The sequence below is a fragment of the Neofelis nebulosa genome, chromosome 9, assembly GCF_028018385.1.
Source record: "Neofelis nebulosa isolate mNeoNeb1 chromosome 9, mNeoNeb1.pri, whole genome shotgun sequence".
NCBI classification, from domain to species: domain Eukaryota; kingdom Metazoa; phylum Chordata; class Mammalia; order Carnivora; family Felidae; genus Neofelis; species Neofelis nebulosa.
Genome location: NC_080790.1, coordinates 131,745,563 through 131,772,639, shown reverse-complemented (window position 1 = coordinate 131,772,639; position 27,077 = coordinate 131,745,563). Strand labels below are relative to the sequence as shown.

General features: G+C 48.8%; 1 protein-coding gene across 5 annotated transcripts in view; it reads left to right on the top strand.

Moving 5' to 3' along the window:
- Window positions 1–533: 533 nt before the first annotated feature.
- Window positions 534–27,077, top strand: part of ZFP64 (ZFP64 zinc finger protein) — a 93,786-nt gene continuing 67,242 nt past the window's right edge. Inside the window, exons 1-5 of one of the 5 annotated variants that reach the window (XM_058685988.1) lie at window positions 540–1,134; window positions 4,638–4,877; window positions 19,815–19,976; window positions 21,038–21,100; window positions 24,772–25,023. In XM_058685988.1, coding sequence (XP_058541971.1) covers window positions 1,089–1,134; window positions 4,638–4,877; window positions 19,815–19,976; window positions 21,038–21,100; window positions 24,772–25,023 — 763 coding nt within the window. In that variant the 5' untranslated portion in view covers window positions 540–1,088. Of the gene's footprint in view, window positions 1,135–4,637; window positions 4,878–19,814; window positions 19,977–21,037; window positions 21,101–24,771; window positions 25,024–27,077 lie in introns of all 5 variants that reach the window. The other 4 variants (XM_058685987.1, XM_058685985.1, XM_058685990.1 and 1 more) reach the window with 4 other exon arrangements.

The following is a 27,077-nucleotide window of genomic DNA, read 5'->3' as shown; positions in this document are numbered from 1 at the left end:
CCACCCGCACACACTCTCTCTCTCTTTCAAAAAGTAAATAAACATTAAAACATTTTTAAATAGAATGGGTTAGCCAAGACTGGCCTCCCCAAGAACGTGAATTTGAATCAAGACCAGAAGAGAGTAGGGAGTGGCAGGTGGATAAGGAGAGACCGGTAGCACAGGAGACTTGAGGCTGGTGAGCGGTTTGCCGCTGAAGCCCGAGGGAAGTAGGGGACGAGGTCCACCGAGCGGGTACCGGTCAGGGAGGGCTGCGTCCACCAACGACTGGGACTTCACTTGGAAACTTGGAAATGCTTGTTCTCGGACCTCCCACCAGACTTCACTGAATCAGAAACTCTGGGGTGGACCCCGCAGCCGGCGTTCTAAGAGGGGCCCGCCAGGTGACAGTGCGCGATAAAGTGTGCAGAACCCGCGGGGTGGGCGTTCGAGCCCAGTTGTTACTCTTACGATCCACGTGATCACGGTCCTCGGTATTTCACTAGCTGGGCAGGGGACCCGCCCAGCGCTTCGCTGATTTGCCGGGCGCTGACGCTCAGCTGGGGTTTCTCCCCAGCCCGCCGCGCCCCGCGCACCCACCCCCCAACCGCAGCCTGACGCGGTCCCCTCTGCAAAGCGCCCCCCGTGATCCGGGAGCGACGCCCAGGGCGGCAGGTGCAAAAGCGACCGAGCCGGGGAGGCCAGACTCCTCGGCCAAGACCGCAGGGGTTCGGGCCGGGCGGCGGCGGCCGGGGGTGGGGGCGCGTCCCTCGCCGCCCGCGGTCGCCCAACCCGCCGGGACGCTGGTGCGCGGTCCAGATCCCGGGGGATTCCGCGCTCCCAGGCCGCGCGGCCCGGGCATCGGGATTGGCCCGCAGCTTCCCCCGGGAGCCGCTGATGCAAAGCCAGGCTGGGGCGGCCGGGCCCGGCCAGCGCCCTCTAGGCAGCGGAAGTGGAGCTTGCTTTACATCCGTCCTCCCCGCCTGGCGGAGTTGGGAGAAGGAAGGCTGGGGGGTGTGGAAAAATAAAAGGAAAAGTGCTTGCACCATGTAGATCAGCGCCCCCCACCCTGGCACCCCGGCCGGCCGGGGACCTCCCAGTCTGCGGCCATGAACGCGACCAGCGAGGGCGAGAGCTTCCCGGGCTCGGTGCAAAGTAAGTGCTTTTCCGGGCGCAGTGCGCGCTCCGGGGCCCAGTGCGCGCTCCGGGGCCCGGGCCCAAGCACGTCTGCGACGCAGCGAGCAGGCCCGGGGCCCCGAAATCGGGGTGACGGCCCGGAGCCGGCGTCTCGGGCACCGCGGCGGGCGCGCCGGGCAGGGGGCGCCGGAGTGGGCTTGGGATGGGGGCACCCAAGCCAGGGGAAGGCGGGGGGCGCTCTCCAGCCTGGCGAGACCCCTTGCAAAGGAACGGTGGGGGAGGGCACGCCGTTCAGACAATCGCCACCCCCTCGGGGTATTCCCCGCCCCCCTCCGGGCGGAGTTTGGGGGGTTTGGGGGGTAACTGCGATTACGCTGATGGGAAAACTTCTGCCTTGGCGGCTCAAAAATCATTGAAGTCTGGGGATCCGAGGGTTGCATGAGGTCTGGCGGGCTGGGCTGGCCGCGGCACTGCAAAGCCTTTTACGCATGAAAGGTGGAGATCTGAATGGGGAGTGGGGCGGTGGTCGCTTTCTTTGAGTTTGGGATTCATTTGAATTTGCCTGACGAGGACAGCAGCCTGATTCACGTACCTCATTTCTCCCGCTGCATTGTTTCCCAAAGTGGGGTCCGGAGCCTGAGCGCAAACCAGCCACCTGGGAGCGCGAGCGCTTATTTTTTAAAAAAAAGAGAAAAGAAATAAAAGCTCCCTGGGCCCCACCCATGAGATGGGGGACGTGGGGGAGGGGATCCTTGGCCTTACCCCGAACGATTCGGACGCACACAGCCTAGAGAACCCACCTCTGGCACAGGGGGTTGCAGATACCGGGCGCATAGTAAGCGCTTCTCTTAGCTGTTTTGAAGACATTGCCTCCCAAACTTGGCTGGGTATTCCTTGCATAACTTGTGAAAAGCCCAGATTTCTCTAAACACCAGCCCCTTCTGCGCCCACCTCCATTATGACTCAGTATCTCCAAAGTGGGGCTCAGATGTGTCCATGTTCAACACCCCCCCACACACACACCCCCAGATTTTTCTGATACCGAGACAGATTTGGAGTATGGAATGAAGATAAAGGGATTCTTTCTGGTTGCTGTTAAAAGCTTGTGCCCGTGCCCAGTGTTTTTTATCTGGTCTGTTAATTCTCACTACAAATGCAGGAGGTTAGGTATATTTTATCAGTCCCAAGTTTTCAGAGGGGGATACCCTCCCATTCAAATGGGGTAGCTTAGTGCACCACCAGACTCCTGCCGGGGGACGGAGACCCTGTGCTGGCCTTTTACAAGCACGATCTCGGTTAATCCTTGGCACCTTCCTCTGCAACAGAAACTTCCCATTTTACAGACGAGAGAGACGAAGCCCGAGTCACTGTAAATCGTAGTGTCTGGATTCTAAGGCAAGTCTCGGTCATGACCTGTACACTTGGCCACATCCTGGAGCCATTCTTATTAAGACCCTTCCATACTGGGTATCAGTCTTGTTCGGTCATTAAGGAATCCTCATCGATGCAAATCACTTCATTTCCTGGTTCCTGTTTCCCTGTTAGTCTCATGGGCACCTCAGCGACAGGGAGGCAGTGTTCCAGAGGAATAGAAAAGGCTTCGTTTCTTCCATCCATCGACTTTGATGTACTCAAGTGCACACGGCACTCTGCAAGACGGCTTATACAACGTGGCAACACAGGGGTGCCTGGGTGGCTCAGTCGGTTGGGTGTCCAGATCTCGACTTCAGCTCAGGTCTTGATCTCACGATTTGTGAGTTCGAGCCCCACATCGGGCTCTGCACGGACAGCGTGGAGCCTGCTTCGGATTCTCTGCTCTCCCACTCTCTCTTCCCCTCTGCCGTTTATGTGCTCTCTTTCTCTCTCTTTCAAAATAAATAAATAAACCTAAAAAAAGTAAAATAAAATAAAAAAAGTGACAGCACAGCCCAGAGCCTGTGTCTTTAGCAAGTCGGCCAAATTGTATTTCCACACAGAGGTTACTTGCCTTTGCTCAACTTGGGGGAAAAGGGAACCTAATGGAAATATTTATAAATTTTCAGAAAGTTATGATGCATATATACCAACCACGTATGCACAAAGGTAGTTTTCATAGGATTTAGACTTGAGGAAAATTAGAAATAATATAAAGACCTTATAAGTACTGAGGTTATGATGCATGGATAACATATGATCGTGTGCTATTAAATAATAAGATTTATAAAAACTTTAGTGATCTAGCCATAACGCTTATGTGATGTTATGTGGGGAAAAGACCGATTTAACAGTACATTATGATCTTAATTTTTAAGCGTTAATGAATGGAAGAAAATGTTTTGTAATGTTCATGGTACCCAGAGGTGGAAAGATTGTGAGTGATTTTCCTTCTGCTTCTTCTCTTCCCAATTTTCTGTGATTAACATGAGTTTCCTTATGATGAGGCAAAGAAAATTTGAAAAATAAAAATAAAGGTAGTCCTATTAGAGACTCATTCATTGTGTATCTTTTTTATATGTTTTTAACTTTTATTTATTCTGAGAGAGAGAGAGAGAGTGTGCATGCATGTGTGCTCACACAAGCAGGGGAGGGGTGGAGAGAGGATCCCGAGCCGGCTTCACCCCATCAGCACAGAGTCAGACACAGGGCTTGAACCCACGAACCTGTGAGATCATGACCCAAGCCGAAGTCTGACGCTTAACTGTATGAGCCAGGCAGGTACCTGATTGTATTTATTTAGCAAACATTTACATAGCACTTTCTTATACAGTGCCAGATACTGTGGGAAGTGCTTTGCAAATGTTAACACGGTGTTAACTTTTGGTATCATTATGGTTAACTTTTGGTATCATTATGGACTGTTGAGAAACAGTACCCCTATCAGTTAGGAGTGAATTTTGGCTACAGGTAACAAACTGAACTATCCCAGCCTAATGAAAAGTCTGGGATTGGTTGATTCAGGGGATCAATGAAGTAAGGATGAGCATCTGTAGGGACTTTAGCATTTCCCTTATAGTAACAATATGGCTGCAGAAGCTCCTGGCATCACATCCGCATGCAAGGCCAGAAGAGCAGGGGACCAGTGCCAACCATGTCTAATCCCTTTTTATCACGAAAGCCAGATTTTCCCAGAAGTTCCCAAGTATGTAAGGGACCAAGATTATTTAGACTAGTAGTTCTCCTGGATGGGAGCGGGAGGATTGTCCAAGCGGAGGGGTTGGTTTTCCTAATGACTGGGAAGTACAACTACCTTTCGTTGGGATAGGACTAGCTCCTGGTCCTTCAGAGTGCAAGCAGCCCTGCACACCAAAGAACTTTCTTGCGTAAAATGCCACCGGTGTCCCCACGGGCAACGGCCCAAAGGTGTCAGGAGCCGGAAGTTGGGTCTGGGAACGCTGCTGCTGGCTGGGACAAAAGAAGGGAGCAGAACGGACATTGCGCCAACAACTGGCCCTCGCTGCCGCGAGTCTGGTCGGTGTTGCAATGTGAAGCTGTTTGGAATTGACCGCTTAATTAATCTGTGACTTTCCCTTTGTCCCATGGAGTTCCAGGTGGCACAACGGTGCTGGTGGAACTTACTCCGGACATCCACATCTGCGGCATCTGCAAGCAGCAGTTTAACAACCTGGATGCCTTTGTGGCTCATAAGCAGAGCGGCTGCCCGCTGACCGGCTCGTCCGGGGCCGCCCCCAGCACGGTCCAGTTTGTGTCTGAAGAAACCGTGCCTGCCGCCCAGACTCAGGCCACCAGCAGGACCATCACCTCCGAGACCCAGACGATCACAGGTACGGCCGGGGGGACGGGAGAGGTGTCCTGCTTATGTCCCAGGCACCTGCGTGGAACTCATTGAAAACGTGGATTCCCGGGGTCCACCCCGTGGGGTTGTGGATTCTTTTTCTTTTTTCTTTCATGTTTATTTATTTTTAATTTTGAGAGAGGGAGAGCATGAGAGGAGCACAGAGACGGGGAGACACAGAACCTGACGCGGGGCTCGAACTCATGACCCGAGCCACAGTTGGACGCTTAACTGACCGAGCCACCCGGGCACCCCACGGATTCACTCTCTTTAAACAAGCTCCACTGGGAAGCCAGCTGCCCAGCCAGGTTTGGGAACTGCTGGGTGAAAACGTCAAGCGTTAGCAGTTAGAGATGCTGTCACATGTCGAAACAGGCAAAAAACAGATTTCTGAAACAAAAACCTGTACATACTAAGGAAACAAAAATACTTGCAGGAAATACGTTGCATGGGAAAAAGGCAGTTGTTTTGGGTGGTGGGACTGTGTGTATCATCCCAGAATTTGCTTCATTTTTATAAAGGGACAAACAACATAGGTTTGTTTTGAATCTACCAGCAGGCATTGACGTCCACCCTCCCCTGTGCTGCCTGCCAGAAAGATGGAAAAGTTCATCCTAGTTCTTGGTTGTGTTCATTTACTCCACCAAAAATAAATTGCAGGGCCCCCCTGGGGGCTCCCGTCAGTTAAGCAACCGACTCTTGGTCGCAGCTCAGGTCTTGATCTCAGGGTCGTGAGTTCAAGCCCCGCACTGGGCTCCATGCTGGGCTTGAAGCCCGCTTCGAAAAAACTGCAGATGGATCCAAAATTGAAATGGTTTCATTTCACAACGAAACCATCAAAGTTCTAGAGTAAATATACACACACACATACACACTCACATAAAAACACTTGTGCACAAACATATATCTCGACTTATGCCTCTATAATCCGTCTCAAGGGACCAGACAGACAACTTTAAAAACATGAAGTCACCCATTTATGAGGACACAGCACAAACACTGCTGGATCCTGTGGGGAAACAAAGAATGTGATTCCTTAGTTAAAAGCATTCAGGTTTGTAAATTCAAATCCATGAGGCGCCTGGCTGGCTCAGTTGGTATAACGTGCAACTCTTGATCTCGGGGCTGTGAATTTGAGCCCCACATTGGGTATAGAAATTACTTAAAAATAAAGACTTGAAAAATACTATATATATATATATAAACAAAACATATACATATACATACATACACATACATGTACATGTATACATATACACGCATATACATGCATATATACATATACATACAGATATACATATACATACATACATATATACATACACATATACATATACACGTAAAAACATATACATATACACGTATATGTATATGTATATATGTGTGTATGTATATGTATATATACATAGGGGTATATGTATATGTATATATACATAGGGGTATACATATACATATGTATATGTATATATACATGCATGTATATATACATATGTATATGTATATATACATAGGGGTATGTGTATATGTATATATACATAGGGGTATATGTATATATACGTATGTATATGTATATATATGTATACATGTACATATATACATATACACACGTATATATACATATACACATATACATATACATATATATGTGTATATGTATATATACGTGTGTATATGTATATGTATATGTATATGTATATGTATATGTATATGTATATGTATATGTATATGTATATAGGGGTGCCTGAGCGGCTTATTCGGTGAAGTGCCCGATTCTTGGTTTCGGCTCAGGTCATGATCTCATGACTCCAAGAGTTCGAGCCCCATTTTGGGCTCTGTGCTCATAGTGTGTAGCCTGCTTGGGATTCTCTCTCTGCCTCTCTCTCTCAAAATAAATAAACTTAAATCCTCTAGCAAAAGGAAAAGAATCGTGTGTGGCTACAAATAAAGTTACAATGTTTCCAAAGTAAAAACAATGTATAAAATTAAAGACCCACAATTGGGGGCGGGGGGGTGGGGGAACTGCAGCATCGATGGCCAAGGCCTAATGTCCTTCATATACAAAGAACTCCTAAAATCAGACGAGATTGGGCGCGTTCAGGGTGGTATGGCCGTAGACAGAACTCCTAAAATCAATAAAAGTAGAGAAAAAGAACCAAATGGAAAAGTCAGCAAAGGGCAACAGATGATATACGAAGGGCCACCAAACATGAAAGGATGCTCTGTCACCTTAGTCATTAAAGAAATGTAAGTGAAAAGACTTCGGACAGGAAACGGCTTTCATTTTCCGGGGATGTAAACTCATATAACCTGGGCAATTTTGTGATATCTTTTAAACTTAAAATCTTTCAAATTTTAAAATGTACATTAACACATTTACCCAGTAAGTCCACTTCGCGGTATTTATCCCGTAAAATTTTATAAACCTATGTATCCTGTAAAATTTTATTCATTTACGGTATATACGGTCAAGAAAGTGGAACCTTTAGGGGTGCCTGGGTGGCGCAGTCGGTTGAACGTCCGACTGTGGATTTCGGCCCAGGTCACGATCTCGAGGTTCGTGAGTTCAAGCCCCGAGTCGGGCTCTACACTGACCATGCAGCCTGCTTGGGATCCTCTCTCTCCCTGCCCTTCCCATGTCTCTCTAAATAAAGAAATAAACATTAAAAGAAAGAAAGTGGAAACTTTGTATATATACATGTATACATCAAGAGACGATGAGATAAGTAGGCATCAGAGATTTGGACAACTGGACAATGAAGTATGACTTAGCCTTGAAAAGGGGAGCTAGATCTTTGTACGGACATAGATTCCCAGGGTAAGTGTAAAAAAAAAAAAAAATACACATACATATGCATACATGCATAGTATTCCAGGCAGGCTTCTAGAAAAGGAATGAGGTAGGTAATGTTAATGATAGAAGCTGTACGTCAGGTGACGGGCACTGCTGGGGTGGGAGGGGGGACTGTGGTAGAGAACAAGCATAGAGAAAAACCATGTGCGACTCATCCAAAGGTACAGCTGCCCTTTGGATCCGGTCACTTAGATATTTGGGTTCTTCAGAGAGGCTGAAAAATATAAAATGTCCTACATTTTCAAACTTTGTTGGCCGAACAAAATACATCTATAAGCTTGACGGAGTCTGCAGGCTTCTTCTAGCCTTTCTCCCACACTGTTCAGCAGGTGGTTAGCCTGGAGCTGAGGAGTGGAGAGAACGTCTGACCGGGGGCGGGCCACCAACCTGCACCTTGCTGATTCTGTCCTGTGTTGGTGTTTCCATTTTTTTGGCAATAAGCAAAGTTTTGTGGTTGTCTTCTTAACGCATCCAGAAGAATGTTTCTGCTGAGTTTTTTTTTCCCCAAAGTGTATTTGTTTTTGAGTGAGAGAGAGTGAGCATGAGTGGGGGAGGGGGAGAGAGAGGGCAACAGAGGATCTGAAGTGGGTTCTATGCGGACAGCAGAGACCCGGATGCGGGGCTTGAACTTGTCACCTGCAAGATCATGACCTGAGCCGAAGGCCACCGCTTAACCGACTGAGCCACCCAGGTGCCCCTCTGCCGAGTTTTTAAAACACTGAAATATAATGATCTGATCACTCACAAGCCTTAAGGGGGCAACCTTCTGATTTTACTGCTGGTCCAAGGGAAGCTGTAAGTGGGGAGGAGACACGGCCAGCGGCCACCACAAGTTCGGGACAGTCCCAGGACTTACACATTTTGGCCTTTACCCCAGCGGCCCTGTCCCTGTTCGCTGTCCTCGCAGTCAAACTCCCATCACCCCACACACTGGGTACGAAGCCTGTAGAACAATGCCTCGGGTTCAGGAGGCTTTTACTTGTGGCCATTGCCCCTTTCTGGGTTCTGAGCCTTTCCTCGGGCTGTTCCTCGGGCCTGAAATACTTTTCCTGCCTTTACCTGGCATGACCGTCCACACAGAGGATCTGGTTTCATCTCAGGACACCCCCTTCACTCTGGCGGCAGCCCAGCCGAAGTCCTCTGTTTTCCAATGAACCCCATTTCCTTGCCTTGGCGGCTTCGTACCGTGTTGTTCCCTCTGCAGGGGACTCCTTCTTACGCAGACGTCAGAGCAGAGCTTAAAGGCATCTCCTCGGAGATCCCGTCTCGAACATCACACACACATGCTGTTCCCCCGAGCCAGGCCAGGTCCCTGTAATTAAATGAATATCTGGGGAACAAACTTCAGGTCTGTCCCGTCACTGAGCCATGGGCACTGTGAGGTCAAGGGCAGCACCCCTCCCGTCCACCACCGGATCCCCAGCACCAGCCTTTGCTCAGGGAATGACCAGCTGCCCCAGTCTCCCGTCCGTCGTGAGGCTGATCCCGCACCCACAAACCTGCTCCTTCTTGCGTCCTGTGTCTTTGCTCAAGGACGCTTACCCTTCCTTGGCATTTCTACCACCCTGCCATCCCTCACGCTGGCCATGCCTGGGTTGTGCCGGCCGCCCCGTACGTTCAGGCTGGGCCTGGAGACCCCTGTGCGCCCAGCTCACAGCGCTGCAGGGAGCTCCGAGCTCCAGAGACAGACTGCCAGGCTTGCACCCCTGTCTGCCACCCACCAGCCCTAGACCGCGGGCAAGCTGCTCTCTGCTTAATATTCCTCGTGTGCAAAAAGAGGTTACGGTGACACCTAATGCTGTTAGGTAATAGAATTAGGTGCCTAATACCTAGTAATCATTGTGTTATTGGAGGACTCTGTGATAATCCACATAAAGGGTCTGGGACGGAGTCATTGGGCTCAGTAAACCACCGCCGTTATGAACAGGTGGCGAATGGACGTGAGATCTGCAGTCTGTTAATCATTCCTGCTTCTCTGCCACACAACAACCGGAAGCCTGCCTTCTCCCCCCTTCTTCCACACTGTTTCGTTTGGTCTTCTGGGCCTGACTCCCCGAAAGCTTGGGCTTCCCTGTTCCATTTAGTGGCAGTTCCGAGACCCTCCCGTGGACCAGAGTCTCTGGGGAGCTTGTTAAAGATACCGATGCCCGGGCCCCACCTCCTGCAGCCGAGTCTCTGGGGCCGAGGCTCAGGCATCTGTATTTTTAACAAGCTCCTAAGGGATTCCACGTCTCGGCCAAGTTGGAGAGTCCCTCGCTGCTCGAGGCCACGGTCTGACCCCCGGCAGGCAGACTTCTCCAGATATTCTCACGCAGACACTGTCCAAACTTGTTTGTGCCTCCCAGTCGTTGACTAAAGCCAAACCTTGCCGGATCGCTCAACTCCTCTCCGTCCCTTCTCTGTCCAATAATATAGTTGAATCTAAAAGAGAATCCTAGTAGTAGGTGGATGTAAAGTAAACTTGATTCTCTGCCTGCTTCGAAAGCTGCCTTTTGTCTGGCGTTTGGCTAAAGAACTTTTCCACAGGTTCTTATGCTGGTGAAAAAAATAGTGAGCAGCCCACATACATTTTCTAAGATTCTAAAAATCACGGGGCTTAGGAGTTAGGCTCCTGAGTTGGAATCCCGGCCGTGACCATGGCAAATTATAGGAGCTCCTGGTGTCTTGTTTTCGAAGTGGGGATAAGAATAGATAGAAAGGCCACGGGGTTTGATGGTTAAAGAGTCTGGGTCCGATTGCCTTGAGTTCGATTCCCAGCCGCCCCCACCTGTGGTCAGGTAACCTTGGGCAGGTAACAGGATCTCAGTGTCTGTTTCCCCAGCTATATAACATGCCGGTACTCACCTCAGAGGGTTCTAGCCGGGCCTCCCCCAGGGAAGACGCTTAGAGCTGTCAGTGTTAGCCCCTCGTACTTAACCACATCCGAGGGCTGTGAAAACGCAATGAAACAGCACAGAAAATGCGGCTGCAGGGCCCGGCCCATGACAAGCCCCCAGCCAAGAGTAGTTGAATCGATCTCTTGACCCAGAAGGATCTTTCTTTCTCTCCCCTTCTAGTTAATTCCTACCCTTTGGGTCCCACGCTAAAAGGTCACCTCCACCTAGAAGCTCTCCGTGATTTCTCACTCTCCCCACACCCCCGAGGTTACGTGTTTTACCGCTTCCCCACCCGGCACTTATTTATCTCGCTTGTGATTCACTAGCAATTTGCGGATAAGCAGTCTTTAGTTAGCTGGAGAAGTGGGTTCAGATGCTGTCAGAGGGCAGGCGGAGACGGTGAATGCAGGAGCAGATATGCCACGATGGGGAGTGGGAGGGCCTGGGGACCACCAGCTGGGAAAGGAAAGCTTCCTGATAGCCAGGAACCGACACCAGCTTCCTCTTGGTATGACTAGGAGGTGGGCTGGCTCTACCAGGCAGGCTGTGCTGGTCCCCTGTCCTCTGTTCTCCTGGGAAACAGTTCCCAGAAGGCCAGCATGAGCTGGGCCGCTCTGGGACCGTGGTGGGACAGGACCACAACTAGACCGCTCCCTCCTGCGACGCCAGATACCCGACATCCCCTCCCCCACGCTTCTCTGCCTATTACAGGTGAGCCTTTTCTCCTCCTCAGTCTTAACTAAGATACCAAATCCTAGGCTTTTCCCCACTTTCTGACGGCTTGCAGGCCGGCTTCCTCAGGCCTCCCCAAACCTCGCTTAACGTGAGCCCCAAACCAGTAAGAAGTCCTTTGTAGCCACCGGGTACTGAGATGCCCCGTGGCTCTCGTGGAATGACGCTTTCCTGCCGCAATGAGTGACAGACTTACTCAGCCACAGGCATGTCCCTAGTGTCTCTGGCCAGAGGACATTGATACAGGGAAGGTCCAGCCCACCTAGCTGGTTTTGGAAGCCTTGAAAGAGAATCCGAAGGCTCAGTTTGGCCCGTGGGCCCCCAATCAGTGGTTTAATTTCTTGTTTACTGGATTGTAGATCTCCCTGCCCGCAGGGACCTAATCGTCTTGCTTTCCTGCCCCCTCAGCACCAGACCTGGCACACCGGAGACCCTCAATAAAACAGTTCTGGAAGGGACACGGGAAAGGGCAGCTGTAGGATTAGATTAATGTGCGTGTAGCATGTGACTTGGTGTCTGCCCCATCCTGAGGGTCCAGGGAGGGCAGTCCCGTGAGACTGCTGTGCAGCAGACGCGGGAGCCGAGATAATGGAGATGCCTGCCCCTGGAGAATTCCAAGCCCACGGGGGAGGAGAATTTAGCTGCAAGACATACAAAACCAGCCGTCGGTGACAAGTCTGGCCTTGTGCAAAGAGTTAATGGAGTAGATTGGTCCCAGTGGGGAAAGCCAAGGGGGGGAAATGAGATCAAATGTATAATAGTCCTTGAAAGACTCACTGGCCTTTGGGAGGAAGATGGTGGGAAGGGGGTATTTCCTAATGGTGCTTTAGATGTCGAGAAGCTCCAGGCAGTATCTGGTAACAGTGGCTGGAGGGACAAAGAGTGTATGTGCTAGGAACCATGCTTCAGCTCTGGTCTTTATTCCGAAGGAACCGGGGAGCCATTGAAGGTTGTTGAGCAGGTGAGCGATTTAGTAAGATAAACTACATAATGATTTGCTGGAAGAATCCGACAATAATAGAGCCAATTCTTATGTGAGTGCTTATTCACCATGTCTTTTCTAAGCACTGCATATGAGCCATAAATTAGATGCGAAGAATGATTAATCTCCATGTTACCAATAACCAGCTAAGGCACAAAGGGGTTAAATAGCTGTCCAAGTTGACAGAGCCAGAAAGTAGCAAATCCAAGCCACCTGGCTAGAGAATCTGTGCACTTGACCACTTACACACCAGCCCTTAGAACACCCTCATGACAGTGTTTCTCAAACGTGTCTGTGCCTCAGAAGCCCCTGAAACTTCGGTGAAACGTGGAAATATCCAGATCCCCTTCCCCTGGCGGTAACATCTCCGTGGCTCTGAAAGGGCCCTGGGAATTTGAACCAGCCGATGAAGGCTTGTTTTAATTTTTTTTTTTTTTTAACGTTTATTTATTTTTGAGACAGAGAGAGACAGAGCATGAACGGGGGAGGGTCAGAGAGACAGGGAAACACAGAATCTGAAACAGGCTCCAGGCTCCGAGCTGTCAGCACAGAGCGCGACGCGGGGCTCGAACTCACGGACCGCGAGATCGTGACCTGAGCCCAAGTCGGACGCTTAACCGACTGAGCCACCCAGACGCCCCGAAGGCTTGTTTTAAAGAACTACTGAATTGCACCTGCGTTTTACAGAGATCCCCAGATCTGTCTATCCCCAGATAGATCCCAAGATCCCAAGAAGCTATCTGCATGACTGCCCCCAGGTTTTATGCCTTTTTTTTCCCCCACAAAAGGAAAGTTCACACCAAACTGCGGGATCTTAGTCCCAATTCCTACCTTCCGGGCGAGCGGGTCTGATTGGCTCAGCTCCTGTAGGTATCTGCTGCTGGACCAATCAGCTGCCGCAGAGGAGACGGGGCGGTGTCAGGCTGGGACCTCACGTTGGACAAGCGTGAAAACCCTTTGGAGGGGCATGAGTGGCCTTTTTTCTTAGGAGATGAATTCTGAGTTTGCATTTGGTTCCAGAACCCTAAATGTCAATCGTACACGTGGACAACATTGGAAGAAACAGAAAAGTACAATCGATTTGAATATATGACAATGTAACGATATCCTTAGTCTGTAAAGCTCATGTACAAGTCAATAAGAAAAAAGTGAAATTCAATAGAAAAAAAAAAAACAAAAGAAAAAATAGCATGAACAGGGAGTTCACTACAGAAGGTACAGGGATGGATTAAAAAAAAAAAATGTCAAAAGGAATTCATCCTCACCAGTTGCTTGAAAAAAATGTGGGTTAACGAAAATGATCTCATTTTGTTCTGTCAAATAGCTGATGTGCTAGCAAAAGTGAAGGGGAGAATGTAAATTGATTTAGATTTGCAGAAAGGATCTTATAATCATGTATCACCAAGGAACACGGTGACCATACCACTCTGACCAATCCTGCAACTTAGAGGAATGTATCCAAAGTATCCAGAGGTCAGTTAAAAATCTGGGGTGGGGGTGCCTGGGTGGCGTAGTCCGTTGGGCGACTGACTTTGGTTTAGGCGGTGATACCACAGTCCGTGGGTTCGAGCCCTGCGTCGGGCTCTGTGCTGACAGCTCAGAGCCTGGAACCTGCTTCGGATTCTGTGTCTCCCTCTCTCTCTGCCCTTCCCCTGCTCGTGCTCTGTCTCTCAAAAGTAAATAAACATGAAAAAAAATTTTTTTAATTTGGGGTAGGTGTTATTTATACAAATAAATACCCAGAAGCCAACTCAGTGTTAAAAACAGGGGAATGGATGATATAGCTCAACCAAAATGAAGGAATAGAATGTAGCCATTTGAAATTGTGATTTAGGTGAATGATAGCCTGGCCAACAGCTTCAAATGGTGACGTTTTTTAACAAAAGGGGACTGTAAATGATTCAAGCCATCATCCCAGTTTTACACTTTTGAAATCTACATACAAAGAATGTGTTAGCCATTAGGTATCATTAATTCACAAATATTTTTTGAGCCCCTGCCCTTTGCCAAGTTCTGTGTTAGTTGCTGGGAGACAGAGATGGAGAGGACAAGCGTGACCTCGGGTGTCTCATCCAACCAGAGGGAGGGGAGGACCACGATTAGATAATTTCTCAAGTAATTTTTTTTTTAACGTTTATTTATTTTTGAGACAGAGAGAGACACAGAGCACGAGCAGGGGAGGGGCAGAGAGAGAGGGAGACACAGAATCCGAAACAGGCTCCAGGCTCCGAGCTGTCAGCACAGAGCCCGACGCGGGGCTCGAACTCGCGGACCATGAGATCACGACCTGAGCCGAAGTCGGACGCTTAACTGACCGAGCCACCCAGGCGCCCCCCAAGTAATTATTTGATCACAGTAGAGATTAGTGCTTTAGAGAAAAAAATACAGAACGTAATGAGCACATAATGCACACATGTATATTGCCATGTTGATGGCCTTGGGCAGTTTTTATTTTCTTCTCTGTGCTTTTTCTGTACTCCCTAGATTTTCTACAGTTAATGTTTACTTTTATTTAAAAAGAAAAAGAAAAAAAAAAACAGGGATGCCTGGGTGGCTCAGTGGCTTAAGCGTCTGACTTCGGCTCAGGTCCTGATCTCACAGTTTGTGAGTTCGAGCCCCACGTCGGGCTCTGTGCTGATAGTGCAGAGCCTGCTTGAGATTTTCTCCCTCTCTCTCTTTCCCTTCCCCACTTGCAGTCTCTCTCTCTTTCTCTGTCTCTCTCTCTCTCTCAAAAGTAATTAGTTAATTTTTAAAAATACAGGGGCTCCTGGGTGGCTCAGTCGGTTAAGCGTCCGACTTCGGCTCAGGTCACGATCTCGCGGTCCGTGAGTTCGAGCCCCGCGTCGGGCTCTGGGCTGACAGCTCAGAGCCTGGAGCCTGTTTCAGATTCTGTGTCTCCCTCTCTCTCTGACCCTCCCCCCTCTCTGTCTCTCCCTGTCTCAAAAATAAACGTTAAAAAAAAATTTTTTTTAAATAAAAATTGAAGGAGAGACGGGAGAAGCCAGAAGCGCTGGAGGATGTGAACAGTGCCGTCAGATATCCGAAGGGCTGAAGGCCGTTTTGCGGAAAAGGAGCTCCCGCTGGTCCGCGTGAGCCCAGCGGGTTAAGACACTGAGGGGCGTGACCTCCGAGACATTTGGCTTCTGTAACATTCATCTAACAGTCTTATATTTTAAGCAGCCTCATAACCGAGTAACCCAACACCCACGGTGCTCTGGCCACAAACCGGGACTTAACTACAACAGACGGGCTCTCGGGTGCACGCCTGGACACCCAGAAAGCCGGGGAAATCCCCCAGGGACAAGAAACAAGACCGAAAGCCCAAAGCAGGTGTGTGAGGCCGTGAGCTGCCGGAGGGTGTGGGGGCAGGGGGCGGACCTCACTGAACGTGGGACTTGACTTTCATAGCCAAGCCAGAGGAGGAGGCGGCGGGGCCCTGAACCGCATGCGAAAAGCTGGCCTCGTGTCAGTGGGACTGTTCACACCCCCTCAACGCCTGGGAACGAATGGCTACTCGGGTGTCCCATCACACACAGACACCTAAAGGGGCCTGAGGCCGCCCCCCAGTGACCAAGGCCACTCGAAGCCTTCCCCTGGGTATCTGTAGGCCCTGCTATTCCCAGGGCCTCCTAGAAAGAAGCCAGAGGGGACGGCGGGGACGGGGGACCCTTTCTAAAGCCAGCCCGGAGGCTCCCCAGTGCTCCTCTCTCGTGTGTTGAATTCCATCACCTGCAACAGACACTGTGACCAGTTACGTGCTTCCGAGTTCTGAAACGTCACCCTCTCCCCGAAGCCCTCACAGATCCCCCTACTTGAAAGTGCACGGCCCCCCAGCACTCCCTGGACCCCTTCTCTGTGTATTTTCCTCCATAGCGTTTAGCTATATATCTGTATTAGCTATATGGCGTGTGGGGAAGTTACTGCCTGCGCCAACTAGAGTGTGGGCTCCACGAAGGCAGGGATTTTTTTCTGAGCGTGGGGAGGGGCGGAGAAAGAAGGGGAGAGAAAATCCCAAGCAGGCTCTATGCTGTCCGCGCAGAGCCCGACACGCGGCTTGATCTCACGAACCGGGAGGTGAGGACCTAGGCCAAAATCAAGAGTCGGACGCTCGGCTGACTGAGCCACCCAGGCACGAAGGCAGGGACTTCCGTTTGTCCCTTTGGCTCACTGATGTGTTTCTAGTGCCTAGAACGGTGTCTGGCCCGCAGTAGGTGCTTAATAAACGAGGGACGCCTCGGTGGCTCAGTTAAACAACTCTCACTCTCTCTCAAAATAAACAAACATTTAGAGAAATATTTGCTCTGGGGCGCCTGGGTGGCTCAGTCGGTTAAGCGTCGGACTTCAGCTCAGGTCACGATCTCGCAGCTGTTGAGTTTGAGCCCCGCGTCGGACTCTGTGCTCACAGCTCGGAGCCTGGAGCCTGCTTCGGATTCTGGGTCTCCCTCTCTCTCTGCTCCAACCCCACTCATGCTGTCTCTGTCTCTCAAAAATTACTAAACATTAAAAGAATTTTTTTTTAATATTTGCTGAATAAGTCCATGAAAAATGACAACAGTGGTAGCAGTTTTCCATGAGTGATTTCTACTCTTCACAATAGCTCTAGGAGGTAGGAATAGAAATTGTACCCATTCTCCAGCTGAGGAAACTGAGGCTCAAGGAGATAAGACTTAAGAGCCCAAGCTCTTGAGCAAACCCTTTCTGGTCTTGGACCCAGCTACTTTGGGATGACTCACTCATTATGTGTCATCAGACCCACCCCAAAATGACCCCTGCAGCTGGGTGCCTGGCTCCCTTTGTTTCCTGCTGCCTCCCCCAGGACACCAAAAGCACAGGCAATTTGTCTATTTTGCCTAAAGGCGGAAATAGACAAATGGAAATCCATCAAACTTCTGTGCATCAGAGGAAACAAGGCTGAAAAGACAACCTTGAGGTGCCTGGGTGGCTCAGTCCGTTAAGCAACTGACTCTTGATTTCGGCTCAGGTCACGATCTCACGCGTGATTCATGAGATCGAGCCCCACATCGGGCTCTGCGCTGACCGTGCAGAGCCTGCTTGGGATTTTCTCTCTCCTTCTCTTGCTGCCCCTTGCCCCCCCTCAAAATAAATAAATAAACATGTTTTTTTAAAAAGGCAACCAAGGGGCTCCTGGGTGGCTCAGTTGGTTAAGCGTCCAACTTCGGCTCAGGTCATGATCTCACAGCTCGTGGGTTCGAGCCCCGCGTCCAGCTCTGTGCTGACAGCTAGGAGCCTGGAGCCTGCTTCGGGTTCTGTGTCTCCCTCTCTCTCTCTCTCTCTCTACCCCTCCCCCCACTCACGCTCTCTCTCAAGACAAATATTAAAAAAAAAAAAAGTTTTTTTAAACCCCAAATGTCTTTGCGAGCCTGCAAACAAACTTGAGCACTGTTGAACACCTTGTTGTCACTCAGCAGAAGGGTGTGCATTTTGGGGGACTACGTATATCGAGCTTCATCGTTGAAACATCTCCCAAGATGTCGCATGATGAATCGGGTTGAAGGTGAAAAGTAACCGTGTACGCAGAAATACCCGCAAAGAGTAGCAGGGGGTCAGTTTGATATTAATGACGCAAGTGTTGTTGGAGGAACAACACAGTTCTTGCCGTTCTTGCAAAGCAACAACCAGGAGAGATGAACTCCGTCAGTTAGGCAAAGCCGCGTTAAGTGTTACTGAGACGCATGGAGAGTGTTCTCAAACTCGACCACGTATCAGAACGACCTGGGTGGCTTGTTAGGACACAGGTTGCTGGGTTTCTGAGTCCGTGGGCTGGGCAGGACCGGAGGATCGGCCTTGGTAGCAAGCTCCGCCGTGGGCCCAGGGCTGCTGGCCGAGGACCACGCTTTGAGAACTGAGCAGAGCGCTGGAAGCAAAATCCCACGGCGTAAATGAAACGTTCCAACAAGAGGCAAGTGTGGTTGGTACCTGCATCCAAGGGACTCAACGTGCAGACAGGATATCGGTTTGTCAGAATCTTTTGGCCAACTTTAAACAAAAGCCACTCAACTTCCGGGGCGCCTGGGTGGCGCAGTCGGTTAAGCGTCCGACTTCAGCCAGGTCACGATCTCGCGGTTCGTGGGTTCGAGCCCCACGTCAGGCTCTGTGCCTACAGCTCGGAGCCTGGAGCCTGCTTGGGATTCTGTGTGTGTGTGTGTGTGTGTGTGTGTGTGTGTGTGTGTGTCTGCTCCTCTTCCGCTCATGCTCTGTCTCTCTCTGTCTCTCAACAATAAATACTAAAATTTTTTTAAAAAGCCACTCAACTCCCCCGTGCATATTGCAGTTGAAACCGTGAAACCATTTACTTGCATAGCAAGTGCTGCTGGAACCCAGGCGTTCTTGGGCTTCATGCTGTCATTGCCAAAGGTCCTTAAGAGGTGGAGATAAGAAGCCTGGGTTTCCTCAAACGTCCAAAGAAATCGAAAATAATTCATTCCATACGTTCACAGTTTCGCCATCGTTAGGACCTCTCAGCCTGAAAAATACACCCAACGAACAGACCTGCCACTGGTCATATTGACTCTTCCTGTGAAACCAAGTCTCCATGTAACAAATTATGTGTCATAAAGGAAGAAAATATTTCCAAACCCAAAACCATAACTGTAGTTAATGAAGTAGTCACAAAAGTTTTTATAAGCAGGAAAAGAAATTTGAGACTGCCTGTTTTATTCTTTATAATAATAAAAACAAAGATCAAGATGATGAAGATGTTTGGTTTCTTTTTTTCCCTTGAAAACTTCAGTAAGAATACAAGGAGTTTTTGATTTTTGTTTTGTTTTTTGGGGTTTTTTTTTTTTTGGTTTTTGTCTGTCTGTTTGTTTTTGGAATACTTGAGTTTTTAGAGAGTATTTGTAGTTTGGGTCAGAATTCCTTTGATCAGTTCCTCTCCAATTGCTTGTTAGGATTTTGTGATAAAAACTTATGAAGGTACGAAGTGCATTTGGCCAGAGATAATAGAAAGCTTGCCTGGTATAAATGATAGGCACATTTCTCGTTTATTTAATAAACAAGATTTTGGATCTTATTTATTAGATTTATTTATTTATTTATCTTATTTATTATTTATCTTATTTATTAGATTTATTAGATTTGGATAGTCTCAGAGTTCTGGCTCAACATCAGATTTCCTGGCTCTTTCCTCATGGTCATAGAATGGCTGCCACAGATCCAGGCATCACATCCTTACTCCAGCACATCCCAAGACAGAAAATGGGACAACCAGGACAGTAAGAATGAGCTTTCCTCGACTGCCTCTTTTTTTATTTTTAAATCAGGAAGAAAATCTCTTCCAGAAGCCCCTCAACAGATGTTCTCTGGTGCCTCACTGGCTAGAAAAGGGTCACAGGATCAGTCCTAAACAGCAAAGGAAACTGGGAAAGCAATTTAACCTGTTCATTCTCTGTGGAGGAGGGTAGGCAAAGGGAAGAGCTGTCGGGTATTCATATGATGAGAGCTAACATCCATCGTATCTTTCAGTTTCAGCTCCAGAATTTGTGTTTGAACATGGCTATCAAACTTATCTGCCCACGGAAAGCAATGAAAACCAGACAGCCACTGTCATCTCTCTCCCTGCCAAGTCACGTGCCAAAAAGCCCACAGCCCCACCTGCTCAGAAAAGGCTTAACTGTTGCTATCCAGGTAAAGGCAGCCTTGGGTCCCGCTTGTGTAAAGGATGTGACATTCACGGATTCCAGGGCCCTCGGTGGTGAATCCCTGACAAGCGGACATAGACGTGCTCCAAAGCGCTTGGCTTAAAAATCAGAGCCCCATAGCATTTACATCATCGCATAGGACCTCTCTCTCGCTGTCCCTGGTTACTGTGCATGTGGACTCTAAACTTTTACAGCCATGGGCTTTGAAATGAAACTCGTGAGTATCCAGGGGACTGTGAATTTTTCTCCCTGTGCTGTAGCTTACAAAGACATCCAGAAAGATTGTTGTTTCCTTTAAAAATAAAGCGAAACTTTGTATTTGGGAATAATTTCAGACTTACAGAAAAGTTGCACAAATAGTACAAAAAAACGTATGTATGCCCTTCATCTGGATTTCCCAAATGTTAACCTATTGCCTTTGCTCTGCATTCTTTCTGTATATAAATATTTTCCCCCAAAACCATTTTAGACTAAGTTACAGACATGATGTCCCTTTACCCCTAAACACCACAATTTATGTTTCCTAGAACCAAGGAAATTCTTTTATATAACCACAGCACAATCATCAAAATCAGGAAATTAACATTCACACACACTATTATCAAACTACTGACCTTATTAAGATCTTACCAGTTTCTCAGTAACGTGAGAAATTAGAAGAAAAACATTTTCCCCTGGTTTAGAATCCAGATCATGATCCCCCATTGATTTGCGTTTTCATCCGTCTTTAGTTTCCTTTAATCCTAAAGTTTTGTCTTCCATGGCCTTGATATTTTGCCAAGTACAGTTATTTTGTAAAATGCTCCTCGGTGTGGGTTTGCCTGATATTTCTTCACGATCAGATTGGAGCTCTGCAGTTCGGACAGGAAGCACAGAAGTGATACATGTCCTTCTCGGTGCGTCGTATCAGGAGGCACATGATACCTGTTTGTCCTGTGTACTGTGGGGTTAACTTTCATCACCTGGTTAAGGAAGTTTCTGCCAGCCTTCTCCACCCTTAAGTTACTATGTTCCCCTTTGTAATTAATCTTTTCTTGCCTTTATAAGGTTGCCAATTCAAGACTGCCTACGGCATGAAGGACATGGAACGTCATTTAAAAATTCACACTGGTAAGTAACATTTCTTCGGCTCGTACGCCCGGGACATGTATTGTGTGCCAGGAGCCGGGGATCCAGACGAGTCAGACACGTGATAGGACACAGAACCTCACTGGTCGTCACAGGAATACAAATACAAATTAAATAAAAATAAGATGCTATTTCCGCCCATGGTTTTGGCAGAAAATGTTTGAAGCAATAAAATCCAGTGCTGGAACAGATATGAGCAAGCTTAGCTAGTGGAAATGTGAACTGCATTTTTGATGATTAATCAGCCAGAATTAATTAAAATTTAAATGTACGTATTCTTCTCATTTTGAGATGATCCTATAAACCTGCGTACGTGTGTGTGTGTGTGTGTGTGTGTGTGCGTGTGTGTGTGTGTGTGCATAACGACTGATAGAGAGGGAAGGATAGTAAATATTTTTATGTTTACGTCATGTCACTGGACACAGGGTGTATGTGTGCTATTTTTGCCATTTTGAAGGTGAAATTTAATTCATAAATACTTTTTTTAAAAAAAGAGGGAAGGAAAGATTGATGGGGCACCTAGCTGGCTCAGTCGGTGGAACATGTGACTTGTGACTCTCGATCTTGAGGTCGTGGGTTCGAGCCCCACGTTGGTGTAGAGATTACTTTAAAAACAAAGCAAAAGGAGAGGAAAAGAGTGATGCACGGAAAAAGAAAAACGTGATTATTTCTGGTGATTTTAATTTTCTTTAATATACATTTTTATGTCTCCCAGATTTTCTGGATGGAGAAGGAACTGTATTTAGACTATTTTTAACAAAGTATTAGATACTCATAATTCAAATGATACAGTATGAACACAGAAAGTGTCAATGTGTGTAAGACAGGGATACGCTGAAATGTAGCTGGGGCGTCCCTAATTGCCCAAAGTCTGCCATTTAGCCTCAGCCTTTGGAAGATGAAATATCCAGCAGTTATTTATGAAATTTGTTGGCCACGGCCAATGATTGCCTTGTTGCAGTGGGGTCATCGTCATATTCTCCCCAACCTCATGGTGTGACATCATTTGGATTTTTTTTTTTTTTAACATTTATTTATTTTTGAGACAGAGAGAGACAGAGCATGAACGGGGGAGGGGCAGAGAGAGAGGGAGACACAGAATCGGAAACAGGCTCCAGGCTCCGAGCCATCAGCCCAGAGCCCGACGCGGGGCTCGAACTCGCGGACCGCGAGATCGTGACCTGGCTGAAGTCGGATGCTTAACCGACCGAGCCACCCACGCGCCCCACATCATCTGGATTTATTCCAATTAGTGGAATGTTAAGCTATTAAGTCTCAAGAATTGGTAAGCCTTCTCGAGGTAACAAACAGTGGATCTCTCCGTGTGGGTTTGATGTGAACGTCATCAGTCAAGCCTAGTCATCATCGCCAGAGTGAAGTGCTGTCATCATTAATGATGATTGAGGAAGCACTATAAATACTTACGTGAAGCAATGACCTTGAGTCTTCTGCAGGTCCGTAGGGAAAACCTGAGGCACGCGGTTAGCTAAGTCTAGGTTTGTAGGATAGTTTCTAGGTGACTGCAACATCTCCAATCGCATCTTCAAGTCGGAGAGCTGACGAGAAGGCGTCCTCACCTCAGGTACTTTGAGAGAGGAGGGCGTGGCCAGGAGCAAGGACAGCAGGCTGTTCTCTGGCCGGAAACCATCCTTCTTCGCCAGCTTCCGGCACCTGCTCGGTGTGGCAGATACGGAGGATGACGACCACAGGAGCTAATCAGCAGCTGACAACCATGAGAAATTACTGTTCATGGACTTTTAAATTTGATGGCTAGCACTTGCAATCATAAAATTATAATCTTTCATATCCTTTTTAAAAAATTTGTTTTAATGTTTATTTTTGAGAGAGAGAGAGAGAGAGAGAGAGGGTGCGAGTAGGGGAGGGGCAGAGAGAGAGGGAGACCCAGCATCCGAAGCAGGCTCCCGGCTGTGAGCTGTTAGCACAGAGCCCAAACGTGGGGCTCGAACCCACGAACCGCGAGATCATGACCTGAGCCAAAGTCAGAGGCTTAACCGACTGAGCCACCCAGGTACCCCTCTTTCATACCCTTTTAGATGTATTCTTAAACCCCAGATGTTTGCTGTAAGACAACAGTGATCGGCTTTGGCCGATGATTGATTTTAACAGTTGGCTACTTAGAATTTGGCCAAAAGTCACATTTAATACATAAAGTAAAAAGGGGAGATCCTGACTTCACCACCCACTTCCTTATCCCATATAGACCCAAAGTCACCAGTCTTAATAGTCTCCTGTGTCGTATTCTTAAATTTTGGCATCCCTGTACGGGGGCTAAAAACACACCAAATCTACTTTTCGCATCCTTTATGAAGTTATTATCATCCAAACCATCACTGCAAATTGCAGTGGAAAACACCATTCAATAGTGGTCATCTGTCCATAAAAGTAGTAGATGCCTACCTCACTGGTTTCAGTGGCCAGGTAGGGAATTGGTTCAATAATTTACGCTCCATCCATACAGTGAACTACGTCAGCTTTCAAAATTGTGTTGTGGCTATTTAATGATGTGACGAGACATTCAAAATTATTTCCAGTGCCAGAAAGTAGTCAGTGGGGAGGCACTATTGCATTCGGCTCAGAAAGCAAGACCGTCGTGGGTTCTAATCCCGGTTGCTGACAGGATTGAGAAAAGTCACTGAGAGGCCTGGTGCCTCGGAAACAGTATTCAAGTTGACATCAGCCGAGAAGTGTTTTGTGCCTGATACGCACACAGACGCACGTAAATAGTTGCAGAGACCTCCATCGAAAAGTTAGCAGCTGTTCATGGGTGGTAAGTTGGCCTGTGCTTAGTGAGGACAGGTTAAGCTGCTGTCACAAAGAAACCCAAACAGCGGCTCGTACGCGGTGGGGGTTTGTGGGTCTCTCACATAACTGTCCGGAGGTAAGGCAGGTGGTCTAGGGCAGGCAGGCGGCTCTGTCCTACGAGATCATCCGAGGACCTCGCTTCCTTCTACACTGTTATGGTGCGTCGTGTCCCATGACACCATCCACACACCTGCTGCCCACACCTGCCGGTTCACCGCCCCCCTCCCCAGTCTTGGAAACAGCCGGCAGGAAGGGCGGAAAGCAAACAGTAAAAGACAAGCAATGTCCTTTTACAAAAGGGACGCCTTTACCTCCTCTGCGACATCAGCGAGGGGGACTCTGCTGCCGAATCACACCTCGCTGCGGGCGAGGCTGAGAAATGCAGCCTTGAGCTGCTTGGCCAGGAGCGCCGCTAAAACGTGAGCCTCCGCGTGCTAGGGCATGTCCGTGAAGAAAAGGGAACAGGACGGAATGGAGCGAGACCTCCGTGAGAACAGCGTCTTGTTTTACTGAGCCGTACTTTAACAACTTGAGTCGCCTTCTGTGCTTAACTAACAAGGAACTCTTTTCGATGTAGGAGAAATTAGAAAATGCCAGTAGGCAAACCCAAAGGAACTCCCCCTCTCCTGACGTGTTGGGCAGCTCTTTTGCACGTGTTCCGCGTAGCTCTGGGGCTTTCCTGAATGTTCTTCGGTGATTGCGTATTCCTCTTCTCGTAAGGCAGTGGGAAATAAGCCTGTTTCCTTTTCAGTATCGTTTTCTGATGCCATCTGTGTGTGTGTGTGTGTGTGTGTGTGTGTGTGTGTGTGTGTGTGTGTGTGTGTCTGAAGGAGACAAGCCCCACAAGTGTGAAGTCTGCGGCAAGTGCTTTAGCCGGAAGGATAAGCTGAAGACCCACATGCGCTGCCACACGGGCGTGAAGCCCTACAAGTGTAAGACGTGCGACTATGCTGCAGCCGACAGCAGCAGCCTCAACAAGCACCTGCGGATACACTCGGACGAGCGGCCCTTCAAATGCCAGATCTGCCCCTACGCCAGCCGCAACTCCAGCCAGCTCACCGTGCACCTGCGGTCCCACACAGGTAGGTCCCTCCCGCTGCCTCTCACGCTGCACTCGTAACTGCCTGTTACCTGAGTCAGAAGCACCCCAGAGCCTCGAGTCACAAGCGCAGTAAGCGACCTGGGGACGTGTGGTCATTGCACCGTTCGTGGGTTTGCTTTTCATCTACCCAGAAACGCCTCTGCTCAGTCCAGCAGGGAAGAACGTGGAGTTTATAACCTTGTGTATATCTTTATGTGGCTTTCTACCTTCTTCACTTCTAAGGTATTTGGTTGAGGAGGTGAGCTAAATGAAATAGAGATACAAATATAAACAATGCACTTTTCATCCATTTCTGCATAGCTTCCGTATTACTTCCATCCTTTTTGAAGTATGCTCGGATTCGCTCAGCATGGGCACGGGTTCATGGAAGAACCCAGCAGAGTAGGTAACTTACCCAAGCGTGTGCGTTTTCCTTTGGGCGAGTGTATCAGTCAGCTATCGATACAATGATGCTGTGTAACAACCGCTACAAAACCTCAGTGGCGTATTGTAATAAGCGTTCATTGCTTACGGACTTCAGGTCTAGCCGGTGGGCTGGACACTGTGTTGATCTCGGCAGGGCTCAGTCGCATGTGTGGGGAAAGGCTGGGTATCTGTCCACTGACCTTGGCTGGGGTTCTGCTGCCTGTGGGTTAGCTGTCTGTACACTTGCCTTAGCTGCGGCAGTCTGGCTCTGCTCCACATGCCTCTCATCCTCTTCCTGGGGCCAGTGGGCTACCCCAGGTTTGTCCTTCTCATGGCCGTGGCAGGGTACAAGCAGGCACCCCCCAGTGGGGAGGCCCCAGTCAAGCCTCTGCCTTCATCCCACTGGCTGAAGCAGGCTGTATGGTTGGGCCTGGTGTCACAAGTGGGACTGGGCTCACCCACGGTGGGAGGTCACCGCCAGGTTACACGGCAGAGGCCAGAGATAGGAGGAAGGGTAAAGAATCGGGGCCATTTTTGCAAACAACTGTAGTCCAGCTCGCCATCACTCACATCTCTGACGTGAAGATAGAGTCATACCTTCCCAAGACCCACATAAATCACACCCAGTCACAGGATCAAGATTAAAGGCCGGGATACCGTGATCTCCACCAGGTTCGAATATGGCTTCTCTTAACCTAGAGGCCTTGGAAATGAAAAGACAAGTCGTGTGTTCCTACGTTCCCAATGTGCAGTGGTGACACAGAGCCGGAATAATTCCAGTAATCCTGCTGTTCAAAAGGGGAAGAATGGGAAGCCCTTGGCAGTCCCTGCTCCACAGATTTCCAAGATCCCTCTGGGCAAATGTCCCCGGGTCCCCTCACTCTGGGGCCAGGGAATGTTTCCTGGTTAGGCCTTCCTTGGCTCAGCTCCCCGGTTCCCGACCCTCCCCACCACAGCATCCTTCCTATCACCTGCCTGAGCCCCTTCTGAAAAGCGGTGGAAAATGTTCCTTTGAGGAACTTTCTCAGCCTGCTTCCTGCCCACCCAAAGGTACGGCTCTTTGACTCTAGGGTGGTGACAAGTTTGCTAGCAGAGCCATCAGCAAGACTTTGTGAGTTTCCTGTGTGTCTTTGTGCCAAAAGCCACACCCACAATTCTCTCGGAGGCTCTCCTTTCTCCGAACTCAATTCTAGGCACTTTGGGCTCAAAACCTTCTGCTGTTGAATCCCTGGAGATTCCCAGGAATCGCGGCCAGCGGGAGAACCTACTTATGCCAACTTCGTTCTTTCGGAGGTCTTAACGAAGAGCCTTACTTTACATCGACACCCCTCGTTTGTCATCCGGTCTTCCCCCTGAGATCACTTTCCTGGATCTGATCTTCAATCCCCGAGTTTCTGTCTTACTCTGAAAACCTTTTACTGACTGGAGACGAGAAATCTTATCTAACCCAGCCCATCTTTGGTTTTCTGTATTCTCTCTGAATTCCATTTAGGAAATGGCCGGTTCTTTTTTGAGTTTGTCTCTTCCTTATCGGACCTCATCCTATGCAGCTAGGAAGACGCTTTCACGGTTCTGCCCAGAATTGATCTCTGTGCTCGAGTCCACAGTTCAGTAGGTGCATTCTCTGTC